We start from the raw sequence: 14498 nt of genomic DNA, 5'->3' as shown, positions 1-14498 counted from the left end.
CCCAGAGGCGCACAGCTACTGAGTGGCTGAACTGGGAACTGAACTCAGGTTTGTCTGACTCCAAGTCCCATGTCCTTTCCACTCCACTAGGCTGCCCCTAGAAGCTGGGAGCAAGCTGTGGGGGCTGTCTGGGTGGGATTTCTGGAGGGGTTTCTTTCTGAAATATGGATCTGGGAGAGCAGCCAAGCTTGCATGAAGGGAAGACGCTCCCCAGCCCTGGGGACAGGTCTCCCGGCAGGCTCCGGCTCAGTGCCTGGCGGCCTTGCAGATCTTGTCGTACACCTCCGGGAAGGCATCCTCGCAACCGAGCTGCTTGCGCAGCTTGTGGTACAGGGAGCCATCAAACATCTCCCAGAACTCCTCCCGGTTCATGTAGCAGTCGGCATAGAGCATCTGGAACCTGCAGGGCAGAGGCGGCCGTGAGCAGGCAGGGAAGCGGCGCCAGGGCCGTCCCCAGTGCGGAGCGCACTTGGCAGTGCAGGGTGGTGTGGGCGGTGGAGGAATTCTGGCCCTCACTCTGCAGATGGGAAACCCAGGCTCAGGGTGTTCAGTGGCTTAGCAGAGTCAGCAGTAGCACTCGGACTGCCGGCCTCGTGCTGCACTCCGTGCACCGCCTGCCTGCTCCCAGACGGGCTCCCGGCTGCTTTCTTTTCATTGACCTTCAATAAACTGCACGTATTTCAAGTGCACAGCGTGCCGAGTCTGACGTGTGTATACAACCTTGAAACCATCCCCTCAGCCCAGGTAACGAATGACCATACCCAGTACCCTCAAAACCTTCCTCGCGCCCCTGCCTTATGCACCGCCCTCCAGCACTCCGGGCCGATCTGCTTTCTGTCACCACTGATTCTGGAAGTTTATAGAAATGAAATCGTACAGCACTCCTGTCTCCCGGCTCATAATTATTCTGAGACTTGTCCCTGGTATGTCCATCACCGGCTAGTCCAGGCCCTCTTAGTCCGCCCTGGGCCTCTGTGTGGCTGTCACAGTCATGAACCCCTCCTTCCCCAGCTTTGGTCTTCCAACCTGGAGCGGCAGCCCCTGACCATATCTAAAACCGCCCCCCTCATCTGCCCAGTGGGGAGCAGCTGGCGGGACGTGTGTGTGTGTTCGCTGGGGGAGGGGGACGCAGGAAGACGAGAGGCAGGAAGTCCTGCATTCCGCCTCCTCACCATCTTTCACAAGGCACTGCCCGAATCAGAGGCTGCCCCAGCTACACAGGCCCTAGCGACCAGCTGGTGTGGCTCTGGAGCTGGCCGCCTTGGCCCTTCTCTGCTTCCCCTGGAGCAGTGTCCTGGCGCTGGCGGCAGAGGGACCGCGCACAGCCTGGGTCACTCACCCATGCACGCTTCGCACGAACTTCTCCAGCTGCCTCATGCAGGACCTGGCTTCAAAGTGTTTCACGCGCGGCTCCCCATACGCTCCAATGTCGATGTAGAGTTCGGTCTCGTCCCCCTTGGGGTGCACCAGGCCCGGCTGGCTGGGCAGGATGAACGGGCACAGCCAGATGGGGTAGACCTGGGTGGACCAGGGAGGGGGTGTTGGTGCTTTTTCTCCCACAGGGGACAGGCTCATGGGCGGCTCAGCCCACTCCTTCCTAGCCACAGGGAGGCTTGGCAGCGTCTCCAGGGACCCTCTCCTTGCTGCTCGCAGCCTCAGCCCACCCGCTAAGCCCCGGCCGAGAGCACCCCCCACCACACCAGAGGACCCGGCCTGGCCCTGGCTCACGTGGATGTCGTTTTGGAAGGTGTGCAGGGCCTGCTGCAGGCACTTCATGGGCACCAGCATGTCCTGCACCACATGGTGCTGCTCGTACAGCTTGCGCAGAGTCTCGCCCTGGGTCAGCTTCAGGAGGGAGATCTTGGGAGGCACCATCCAGCCAAAGAAGTAGCGGAAGACGGGGTTGTTGCCGAAGGGGATGATGTCCTGAGAGACAGAGGGTCGGGGAGAAGGAGGCGACAAGGGTTGAGTGTGTCCATGTGCTGGGGCAGCCTCGCCCAGTCTCAGCGCAAGTATGACTGGGAACACTCCTGCTATTTGGAGGGGCAGGTGGCCCCCAGGACTGTACTCAGTCAGATCTGGGTTTGATTCTCAGCTCTGGTGTTTTTACCAGCGGTGATGACCTTGGGCTAGTTACTTGACTTCTCTGAGCTTAGATTTCTTATCTGTAAAACGGGACCTGTGAGAATAATGAGATACCAAATGGAAGGCACTCAGCCCAGCGGCTGAAGCAAAATAATAAAATCGCTGTAATTGCTGTTCTAGTCGTTGAGGTCAGTGTGGCTGGCACGGAGCAGGCATTCCAATAAACGCTGTTGAATGAGAAGAGGGATACTCAGAGAGCCTAAGCAGTTTCCATAAGGTCACACAGCTAGGGATGGCTCTCCCTAGAGTGGGCTCACTGGTTTACAGCATCTCCTGAGAGGCCTTCCCTGACCCCCTGTTGAAAATATCGCTGCCCCCCGTCCCTCCATATGCACAACAGCAAATTCTGGCTCACCTTTCTAGGCCAAGCTTGACGGCGACCTCTGCCCCTAGGCAGCACCAGCCTCCTCTTCCTCTTCCTTTGGCCCTCACAGTGCCACCTGCCTGACCCCCAACCTCCACCTTCCTCCTCCAGGGCCCCTGCTGGCAGTCCTGCCCCCCACTGAGCTCCTCTAGGGCTCCTGCAGGCAGTCCTGCCTGCCCGCCTCATCCTCCCCCGGCTCACGACTTTTCTCCCTGCTCCGTCTGCCGTCCTCCTGAGGGTTACCAGTGCACCTGCTACCCCATTCTCACAGCTCCTGGGCCCTTGAAGCCAAGCAGAAGTCTTTCTTCATTAGACAGCTACTAGGTGCCTGCGAGGTCAGGTCCCAGGTTCTGTGCTGGGTGCTGGGGATACCAAGATAACCTGACACATGGCCCCTGTCCCCAGGTGTGCAAGGGAAAGGCCACAGGACTCCAGTGCAGGAGGAGATGCAGAGGCAGCTCATAAAAGGGTCCACATCAGACTAGGGGTCAGGGCAGCTTCCCAAAGAAGCCACCAAGCTAAGCTTTGGAGCTATCACTCTTGCCCAGCAGGGAGGAGGCTGGCTGCTCCCTGCTGTTAGATCCTGGCACCCATGCCAATGCCTGGCACACACAGGAGCGCAATACATAGTGTGCCTGTATTGATCCCTTGGCTGATTTTGGAAAAGCCACATGTGCCCACAGCAGAAACCCCAACAGTCCAAATGGTAAGCCTCCTTTCACCTCTGTGGCCCCGCTTCCCTCCCAGCCCTGACCCCACTTCATTCCCCCCCAGCCCCGAGCTCTATTCCCTCCCCAAAGGCACCCACTGTCAGGAATTCTGTGTACCTTCTAGAGGCACTTGATGCACAGACGAGCAGATGGGCCTGAAAATAACAACAACTCACAAACGGTGGCATCTAACGGGCTCTGCTCATCACAGCACATGGAGCATGACCACATTCTCTGCCCTGGATGCCTGACCTGGACAGCAGGGACCCGCCAACCACGGCTCCTGCACCCTCTGGCTCTGTAAATAAAGTTTTATTGGAATATATCCAAACCCACTCATTCACACATTGTCTCTGGCTGCTTTCAGGCTACAGGGCAGAGTTGTTCCCAGAGACCTCATGGTCCAAAATCCTAAACTATAATCTGGCGCTGCACGGGCTGTTTGCTGACCTCTGCTCTCCCGTATGGATGTGCCCTAATTTATTTAATGGTTCTGCACTGACGGGCATTTAGATTATTTCCAGACTATCCTAATGAACGTCCTTTGCACATAAGCCTTTGCCCATTTATATGTACATTTATCCGAAGATAAATTCCTGTAAGTGGAAAATTCTGGTTCAAACCATGTGCAATTTTGATGGATACTATTTCAAGAGCTCGCGCTACCTTACACCCTGTGGAGCCAGGTAGGAGCGCGCTGTTCCCACCCCTCGCCCGCAGCGTTATCAGAGCTCTGATCTCCGTCAAGCCGACAGCTGAGACACCAGACTCCTACTCCTGTCCTCTCGTTTTGCTAGTCCTTTTTAAATTCTGCGTGAGTCTGCATCACCTTTCTTATGTCTAAAAGACATTTGCATGTTTTCCCCTAAAAATAGTCCATTGTTAACCAAAAGTATCAGCTGGAACCACTCCTTTTCCAAAGTATGGACCTCAGAAAGTTCAAGTTTCGAAGACTGTGCCCGCCCTTCCCCCTTCCCACCTCCGTCTACCCCATCCTTCATCCTTCGGCCTCTGAGTGACCTCGGGTCCAGGTCCCTGGCTTCTCTCCTGGTCCTCTCTCGCCAGCACACCACGGTCGGTCACTCCAGGGACCCTCCCGCCGGCCCGCCTCTCCTGGGCCCCCTGCTCTCCAGCTGACCTTGACCTTTACCTGTGTCCAGCCTCTACTATTGGCCTCTTCTGTCTGTTGGGCTGCAGGGCACACTACAGGCCCAAGGGGCTGGCCTGAGCCAGAACCCCAAACCCCAGAGGCAGGCCCTGTGGCAACGGCGTGGTAAGAACCTGAACCACCACAGACCTCTGTATCCTTCCTTCCTGGTGCCACTTCCCTGTGTTGGCCACTTACGCCGGCCAGAAATGAGGACACAAAAGGAAAGGGAGAGACGGGGCCGCCCAGGCCCTTTCCTTTGCAGCACTTCCTTACTGCAAGCTGCGGCAGAGGCTGGTAGAATGTGCACGTTATCAAGGGAAGCAAATTGTACAGCACTTCTACTGTTCCATTAAGGACGAAATGCATATCCATGAAGAGTTAGATGCTCTTAAATTGTATGTAAAAGATGAACAGTAAAATTCCTGCTAATAATTTAAATTTTTAATTTTTCTTTACTTAGAACAACATTAAATAGCAAATATTTATGATGAGAGCCCATGGAAGAAAGGAAAAAGCTTTATAATTTAGTACCTTTGATGGCACTTTTTCTCTGCTTTTTGCACTGGGCCCTACAAATTATGTAAGTGGCCCAGACCCCAAGTAAGGCTGACTGGTCAAGCTGGGTGAGGGGAAGGGACTGGACCAGCCCAGCATGGCCCAGGTGTGACAGGAATGGACTGATTGTCTAGAATGTGGCTTCTTAAGGGGTTCAGCACCCACGCCAGGCCAGGCCAGGCCACATTTGGCTCCTTAAATGGCCTAAATGGGCAGGGAGGAACCCCGGGGTGCTGCCAGTGGGAGGAGAAGGAGTTAACTCGGGGGAAGGGGGCAAAAGGCAAGTGCTTGAAATTGTTTATTACTCCTTCTGTCTAGAAGGGTCTTGGCTTCTCCAATTCCACTATAGTGGGTACTGTGATGGCCGCCCAGATGCCTCCTCCAGGGAGGCACCCATCCCCCCAGCTGTGGGAGTGCTAGCGGCTGACACTCACAGCGAAGCCACCTCCAGGGAACTGTCCTTGGCTGAAGGGTGCTGCCTCCTCCCAGGTCATGCCATTTCTTCAAGGGCAGTCCAATTCTGGTTGTGGGGGGAGGGGCGGCGCGTATAAAGTCCTAGCCCCCAGGCCCCAAGGTGGGACAACTCCGAGGTCTGCCCAGCCGGAGCCCCCTCTGGGTCAGCTGAGGCCTTTGTTATAATTGCATCAAAGCTCCACTTCTCCCTCCCGCTGGCCCTGCCTCCCTTTTCACTCACAGCTGAAGATCCCAGAGTTCTTCCTAACAAACTTCGCGTGTGCAAGTCCCAGGCATAGCACACCCATCCTTCCAGATCCTTCCTTTAACTTCAGGAAGTGCAGGCCAGTGTTTAACAGCACAAAAATATAAGGCAAACCTCATTTTGAATCCTAGCTCTGTGGTTTTAAAAGCTGTCCAGAAATCCTTCACTTCTTTCTTCAAGAGGTGGAGCTTAATTCCCCTCTCCTTGAGGGCGGGCTGGACTTGGCGACCTTTCTAACCAACAGAATGTGGCGGGAGTGGCGGGTGTGACGAGTCGGGTCACAAAAGGCACTGAGGACTCTCCTTGGTCTCTCTCTCTCGGCTGGCTCTGGCTCGCTCTGGGGGAAGCCAGCTGCCCTTGAAGACACCCGAGCAGCCCAGGTGGCGAGGAATCAAGCCTCTTGTCAATAGCCCTGTGAGGGAGCCTTCTGGAAATCGGATCCTCCAGCCCCAGCCAACACTTGACTGCAGCCCTGACCCTCGGAAACTGAGCCGATAGATGTCAGTGGCTTCAATCCTCTAAGTTTTGGGTTAACTGGCTGCACAGCAATAGAGAACGAATACACCCTCTCTGTCACTGAGTTGTGTCACTTCGGATAACCTAAACCTCAGGCCCCTCATCTGTAAAATGGAAACAACACTACGCCCTCCCCTCACAGGGTTGTCAGGAAGATTGAGACAATGCGTGGAAAGTGCTCGGCACAGGAACTAACGCAGAAGGACCGATGGCAGCGAACGCCCGAGGCCCCCTTCTGATGCTCATGCCTCCGCCTTCTTTTCTTGTTTCTTCAACATTCCCGCTCTTGACAAAACCACGCCTCCCACCACCTTAACGCTGCTCTTGGCAGGGAGGAAGAAGGACTCTTGGTGTCTTCTGCCTTTGGCAAAACTCCCCCAGCTGCTCTGGGCCTTGACACTGCCCAGCGTAGGACTAACGGGGCTGGGGGAGCCCCAGAGCTCCCGGGCCTGGCGGAACCCTCTGCTCCCCACTCCTCGGACCCCTCACCACCGCCCGTCACATCCTGCTGAGAGACCTAGCCCACGATTAGAACTGACCCTCACCTCCTAGGAGACCAGCCCTGTGAGTCCTTCCTGCCCGACATCCCCATTTATCTTGGTCACCGTGGACTCCCAGGTGCCCGACTGATAGCATCCCTAACCTGTTAGAGCAATGCAAGCTCTCTTAGTCTGACCCCATCTGCCTCTGTCCCCTGATCTCCCAGCCCCTCCCTTGTGCTCTCATGGTCTGACATCAGCAAACCCCCTCCATCCTCAGTATCTCCTCTGAGCATCCTTTTCCTCTCCATCTTCTTTGCCGGACCCTGGCTGGTACCTGCAGCCCCCTGAAGTGGTATCATTCTCTCTCCCACGACCCTCGAGGGCAGACAGAGGGGAGGCGGGCTCTCCCGACCCCTCGTGACTGCTTCTGTTCCTCCTCTTCTCTAAAAACCCTCAGCAACTCTGAAGCCAGGCCCACCACCTGCAGCCCCATCCTTCCGCTCCAGCTCCAATCACTGTCAGCTTCTTCGGCACTGACCTTGGTGATTTTAACAACCACAGCGATGACCTTTCCCACACCCTGGCCTCCCTCTTTGTGCCTCCCACCTCAGCCACTGACTCTCGTGTGAAACCCCAGAGCGGGAGATGGCAAACTACAGCCCGTGGGGGTCCAGTCTACTGGCCACGTCCGGCCCCTGCCTGTTTTGCGCGTAGTTTTACTGGAGCCCAGCATGCCTACTGTGTACGTGTTACCGCGGCTGCTTCTGCACCCCAGGGGCAGAGCTGAGTAGCTATCACAGGACGTATGACCTGCAGAGCCTAAAACATTTGCTACTCGGCCCTTAAAGAAAGTTTGCTGACCTCCAGACGTTGTCAAATTGTCTATGTTCTTTGTCTGCATCGTTTCTAGTCCAAGCATTCACCCTCTGACCATCAAACGCTGCTCCCAGCTCCCGCTCTCTAGGACCCGACTTCAATTCTTCACCCCACCAGCCCCTCGTCAGCCCTGGGAGCACCCCCCCCCACTCCCCTCCTTGGCTGGCTCAGACTTCCTCACGATCACACCCCGGCCTCTCCAGCCTTGCCCACGCGTCACATCCATCTGCAGGTCCTCAACCGTGGTTAGATCTGAATTTCGCCCCCACGGCCGGACACGTGAGAACCCATGCGCACCAGGCCTGTCTCGCTGTAAATTCGTAATCTTGACTCCTCGGCGGGCCCAGGGCCGCCTGGCAGGCCTACACTTCCCCAGTTAACTCACTTCCCACCCTCCAAGGGACAATTTCACATCTCTCTCCTCGCAACTTCAGCACCCCCGCCCCCTCACCGTGGCTGACATCCTTGCTTCCTGTTCCATTGAGAAAATAGAAGCAACTGGAAGAGAACTCCCACACCCTCCCACCACCAAATGACCTCCTATTTGTAGAAACGGTACCCACCTACACTGCCTCCCTGTCCAATGGGCGAACTTTCCACGCTCCATCAAAAGGCAAGCTCTCCTTCTGAGCCCAGGATCCATCCCCTCCTCAAGGCTGACCTACAAACATGCCCTCTTCCTGCTCGGTCATTCTCCCTCCCCTCGGGCGCGCTGCCATCAGCACAGCGACCTGAGGTAGTTCCTCCGTTCTCAAAACAATCACACAAAATATCTTCTCTTGATCCTACGTCCCTCTCCAGCTACCACCCTCTTTCTCTGCTTCCCTTTATCTGAAGCCTTCTCAGATTTCCTTTTTCACCATCCCCACTTCCTTGTCTGCATTCTCTCTTCAACCCACTGGTCAGGCTCTCACTTTATCCCTCAAGGTCAGCAGTGACCTTCCCCGGCTAAGACCAGAGGTGGATTCTCTGTCTTCCTCTCACTCAGGGGCATTCAACATAGTGGTTCACCCTCCTTCCTGACACACTGCCTTCCCAGGTGCCAGTTCCCCCGGGCTCTCTCCTCCCCCTGACTGAGGGCACATTCTCTCTGAGGCTGGTTCCTCTCCCCTCATGTGTTGGGGGGCCCCCGGGGCTTGGCTCTGGGACTTTATCCTCCTTCACTCACCTAATCCGTGGCTGTAAACATTTCTCTGCTGATGATACCACACTGATACGTGGAACTTCGACCTCTGCCCTGAAGTCCTGGCACATGCAGCCAGCTGCCCCCTTGGCGGCCCACCTGGACGTCTGAAGGCACCTCACACTGACGTGGCCCAGACCGAACTCCTGATTTCCCTTCCCAGACCCTTCCCCAGGGTGCCCATGGCAGTGGACGGCACCTCTGGTCATCCAGCAGCTTGGGCCCCTAACCTTGGCATCATGCCCACGGCCAGTGTGTCCAGAAACCCTGTTGGTCGGTTCACCCTTCAGAGTATCTCCCAGATCCGATGCTTTTCTCCTTCTCCTCTGCTACCCTCTGCACGACAGAAATCTTCTTTCTCCTACTCTTGCCCACCTCCAACCCCATCTACTCTCCATCTAGCTGTCAAAGCTACTCTTTTAAAACAAAAATCAGGTCATGTCACTTTTCCGTGCAAAGCCCTCCGCTGGTTTCCTATCACACTAGAGTAAAATATAAAGTCGTTCCTTGACTTACAAGGACCCACATGATCCAGGCTCTTTTTTGAGATCCATGCCGTTTTTCAAAAACACGCAACCGTGCTGTGACAAGTGGATAACTACATGCAAAAGAATGGAGTCGGACCCCACCTCACACCATAAGCAAAACCGAACTCCAAATGGATCAGTAGCCTAAAGAGAAGAGCTCCAACAATAAAGCTCTTAGAAGAAAACGGGGATAAATCTTCTTGACCTTGGTTTGGCAATGGATTCTCAGATATGACCTAAAAGCATGAGCAAAAGAAGAAAGGAGAAACTGGACTTCATCCAAAGTAAAAACTTTTGTGCATCAAAAGACATAATCAAGAAAGTGAAAAGACAACCTACAGAATGGGAGAAAATATTTGTAAATTATGTACCTGATAAGGGACTAATATCCAGAACATACAAACTCTTACGACTCAGCAACAAAGACCAACAAGCCAATTAAAAATGGGCAAAGGATCTGAATAGACACATCTCCAAAAAAATACTCAAATGGCCAACAAGCACGTGAAAGGATGCTCAATATCATTAGTCATTAGGAAAATGCAAATCAAATCACAGTGAGATTCCACATCACACCCACTAGGATGGCTATAATGAAAACCCAGAGGGGCTGGCCCCGGGGCCGAGTGGTTAAGTTTGCGTGCTCTGTTCGGGTGGCCCGGGGTTTTGCCAGTTTGGATCCTGGGCGCAGACCTAGCACCGCACATCAGGACATGCTGAGACAGTGTCCCACATAGAAGAACTAGAAGGATCTACAGCTAGAATATATAACTATGTACTGGGGGGCTCTGGGGAGAAGAAGAAGAAGAAGAAGAAAAACGAGAAGATTTGCAATTAGCTCAGGTGCCAATCTTTAAGAAAAAAAACAACAACCCAGATGATAACAAGTGTGGGTGAGGATACAGAGAAAATAGAACCCTCATACACCACTGTTGGGAGAATAAACTGGCCGCTGTGCAAAACAGTTTGGCAGTTTCTCAATAAGTTGGATGTCGAGTTACCATATGACCCAGCAATTCCACTCCTAGACATATACCTCAAAGAGTTGAAGCCTGTACTCAAATAAATACTTTACACGAATGTTCAAGCAGCATTACTCACAATGCCAATAGGTGGAAACAACCCAAATGTCCATCAGCAGATGAGTGGAAAAATCAAATTGTGGTATATCCATACAATGGAGTATTATTCAGCCATGAAAAGGAATGATGTACTAACGCATATGATGACATAGATGAACCTTGAAAACATTATGTTAAGTGAAAGAAGCCAGACAAAAAAGGCCACATATTGTCCGATCACATTTATATGAAATATCTAGAATAGCTAAATCTAGAGGCAGAACATAGACTGATGGTTGCCAGAGGCTGGTGAAGGGGTAACGGGGAGTAACTAGTTAATGGATACAGGTTTCCCTTGGTGGTGATGAGAATATTCTGGAAGAGGTAGAGGTGGTACTTGCACAATACCATGAATGCACTAAACGCCACTGAATGGTATACTTTAAAATGATTAATTTCACGTTGCATGATTTCACTTTAATAAAAAAAAAATGAGAAATAAACAACCCACGAAGCCCCTCTGAGGACCGTGCGCTGGCCTCCCGCTGCCTGGGGCACTCTTCCCCAGATGCTGCAGGCTGACCTTCTGCATGTTCAGGTCCCTGCTCATAGGTCACCTCCTGAGAGGCCTTCCCTGACGCCTCGATTTAAAACGTCACTGCTCCCCATCCCTCCACACGAGAGCACATTCTTGCTCACCGGTCAAGGCCAAGCTTGATGGCTACCTCCACCCTAGACAGGACTAGCCACTTCCTCTTCTCCTCCTTGCGCTGGAGTCTGTCTGCTCGGCTAGGCTACAGTTCCTCAAGGACGGAACAGGTCTGTGCTCCCCAGAGCGCCCGGCCCAGCAGCCCCTCCCCGGCATGGAGCAGAGGCTCCGTGAGAGCCTGCGGCTTGAAGTGAAGGTGGTCTGGTTCCCCAGGACACAGCCACTCTTCTCCCCTCAGGGAGAGATTGTGGCTACAATGTTCACCACCCTGGTTCCCCACCCGGCTGGCCTGGAGGAGCCAGGATACGGGGAATCCGAGCCTCACCTGGAGCTCCCAGAAGATGCTACGTGTGTGCCGGTGGTAGTAGTGTCTCAGGGGAATGTACTCCAGGCCCTCTTGGTTTGTCTTCAGGTAGTTCTCCACGTGCTTGAAGAACCACGGCTTGTAGTAATTGCCAATGCTATTCAGCTGCAATGACAGAGGGCACTGTGTCAGCCCACAGACAAGCCCCAAATGTCCCCAGGGTGTAACAGCGATCCAGCTTCTGCTCGCGCTCCTGGCCTTTTCAAAGCTCTTTCCTGTCTATTAGCGCCTCCGGACTCCTGGGACTGGTGAGGCGAAGGCACCGGGGGTTCTCCAGCAGAGAGCGGAGGCTCACAGATGCTGAGTGGTGTGCCCAGGCCCAACAGCTGGTTCGTGCCGGTCCGGCGAGCTCAGCGACCCCGCCCAGTCTGCTGCTCCTTCTCACCCAGAGGACTGAAGCGCAAATGCTAAATGCTGTCCCCACAAAGCAGGGCCCCGTGCAGGGAGCGCCTCCCTGACTTCCACACAGACACTGAGCGTCGGCCGTGTCCCTGGGCCCGTGGCCAGAAGCACCAACTGACCCCTGTAGCCTCACCCTCCAGGGGCGACTACTGAAACCAATGTGTATTCATTAGGTTTTATTTTTTGTGTATATATACTGATTTATAAAAATGGGACCATCCTGCGCATACTGTTTGCCAACTTGGTTTTTCTACTTTTAACATGCCAAGCTGATCCTGGGCAGGTTTTTTAGCCTCTCTGAGCCTCATTTTCTGCACTGGCAAAATGGAGACATCATTGCCCCCTGGAGAGGTTGGGAAGACTTTTTAAAAGAGATAACGCAGAAAGTGCCAAGCGGGGTGCATGCCCATAGTGGGGGCACAGTACTCAGTTCCAGCCCTTCTCACAGGTCTGCCCGCATCCCCTCGCCAGCACCTCCAACCTGGAGCCAGGCAACCCTCTGGCCTCCATCTCTAGCAGCCAACACTCACAGCTTCTCTGGGTTGTGACTTCTTGTGCAGGCCCACTCTGCTGACAGGCCACCCTGCAGGAGGAAGCCAGGAGCCACGATGCGCCAGGAAACTGAGCTAAAGAGCCTGCTTGTCCCAATCAGTTTTAGTGTGGATACTGTAGGGCGGGGCAAAACACCATATGCTGCTTCTGCCTGCTAATGCAAAGGAGAACAAAACCCACCAAGGACAGAGCAACTGACCTAACCTCAGGTGGGCCCTGGCCACACACCTGGCAGTGGCCCCAGCTGCAGAATGAAATCAAGACTCAGGGGCACCTGGAACCGTTACTGCCAGAGAAGCCCAGGATACGATGAAGAATGCAGATGGTGCGTCTCTCCCAGGGCACACAGCTGGGGCAGCCAGGAGGCCGAGTGGTTCCAGCTGAAGCACCTGGATTCCAGCCCAAGCTCTTACACAACAAGCCACTTCCCATCTCTGGGCCTCCCCTGCAAAATGGGGGTGGGCTGCCTCTTTCCACGGTCACAGTGAGCCTTCCACTGGACAGCGCCTGCAGAGGGCCCGTCACAGTGCCTGGCACACAGGGACAAATTCTTGAGCAGCCTGCCAAATGGGAATGTTTGGAAGAAATGCTCCTCTAATGAAATGCCCCTAAGTCTACTGGCATCGACCACTCTCCTCCCTCAATACTGTTCCCGTTGGCATCAGGGTCTTGCTCACTGGGACACTTTGCAAAACCTGGTGGCCTGGCCCCTCTGCCACCGACACCAGGTGAGCCTCTGGCTAAGACCTCGGTCCTCTCCTTGGGAAATAAGGGGCAGGATGTTCAAACATTTCAAAAGCTGTACAAACCCCTCTGCCCGATTATAACCTTAGGCGGCATCTAAAACATCAAAGAGATGACACAAGAGCCACTTTGGATACAGTGGGGGTGGTGATTCCCCCGGTCCCCTCCCTTAACTTATCACCACCGGCAGCCTCTAAGGGAACACCTCGGAGAAGTTGGAAAACCCTGCACTAGGTGTCCTTGCGAGGTGCCACACCCTGACGGGACTTCAGCCCGGCTCAAGAAGGGCCAGGGCCTGGGGTGCGCCAGAGTGCAGGGGCTCCATGTCCAGTGCTCCCACTCCTGTTCCAGGGTCCCAGCCTCCAGCACTCACCAGTGTCCCACAAGGAATGGTCTCGATGAACGCTTGCAGATGATGCTAAATTCTAGAAGCTGACATGGAGGGAAACGAACACTGAACTAAGAGTCAGAGACCCGAATTTAAATGTGCCCCATGCTGGCTGTGTGTCCTCAGAGGAGTCTCTTTCCCTCTCTGGGCCTCATTTTCTTATTTGAAGAGGGGATCGGTCCCGATGATTTTCAAGTACTTTCCAATTTTAAAACATTTTCAGTATACACATATAGATGAAGAGCCTTAAGAGGGACTATCCTTGATGTACAAATTCTACTTTAAGATATTCAAATTACAGACAAAGATCTTCATTGCTACATTAACTAAAATAATGAAAAACTGGAAGCAACTCAAATGTCCAACTCCTGGGCAGTGGTTTAGTAACAGGGCATTTGCTGAGAGCAGGGCCTGCAGACGGCAACTATGACGGCTTTGAGGGCAATGTAACAACACGGGGACACGCCTGTCACACGAAACCAGAAACACGAACTTGCATGGCGACCGCAACTGAAGACAAACAAACTCAAAAGCAGTGCAACGAGACGTTCAACCTCAAAAGCGCCCTGGGAGTTGCAGAATAAAACGGGATTCTATTTTCAACCCTATCAGATCGGCAAGCTGAAAAAGCGATCGGATCTGCTGCTGGCGAGAGCCTGGGGAGGCTGACCGCCCATGGCTGCCGGATGCCAGCAGATGCCAACCTTCCTCGAGAGCTGCGTGGGTGTAGCATCATCATTTAATGTGCTCAAACCTTTGGGTCAGAAACTCCATTTTTTGGATACAATCCTACAGAAATGCTTGTAGAAGAGGCCGAGGAGAGATGTGAGAGAATTTTCAACGTAATCTTATTTGTAAGAGCAAAACATTTCAAGCAATAAAAATGCTCATCAGTAAGCAATGCGTTAGGTCAATTATCTCCATGCAACAATGGGACCCTATGGAATACAAAGAGGGCGTGTCCACGCACCCACGCACGCACGCACGCACGCACGCACACACACGCATGGGTCTGGAAGAATGCAGTGTTACAAGTGGTTACCATGGGTGTG

General features: G+C 53.8%; 1 protein-coding gene across 1 annotated transcript in view; it reads right to left on the bottom strand.

The window, feature by feature from the left end:
- Positions 1-246: 246 nt before the first annotated feature.
- The window catches only part of DHCR24 (24-dehydrocholesterol reductase), a 28886-nt gene continuing 14634 nt past the window's right edge, over positions 247-14498 (bottom strand). The window contains exons 6-9 of the mRNA NM_001163951.2: positions 11322-11465; positions 1729-1926; positions 1340-1518; positions 247-400 (exon numbers count right to left, since the gene is read on the bottom strand). Coding sequence (NP_001157423.1) covers positions 247-400; positions 1340-1518; positions 1729-1926; positions 11322-11465 — 675 coding nt within the window. The remainder of the gene's footprint in view (positions 401-1339; positions 1519-1728; positions 1927-11321; positions 11466-14498) is intronic.

The sequence above is a fragment of the Equus caballus genome, chromosome 2 (assembly GCF_041296265.1).
Source record: "Equus caballus isolate H_3958 breed thoroughbred chromosome 2, TB-T2T, whole genome shotgun sequence".
Classification (NCBI taxonomy): Eukaryota; Metazoa; Chordata; class Mammalia; order Perissodactyla; family Equidae; genus Equus; species Equus caballus.
The sequence above is the reverse complement of the archived record's forward strand: the minus strand, read 5'-3'. Positions and strand labels throughout refer to the sequence as shown.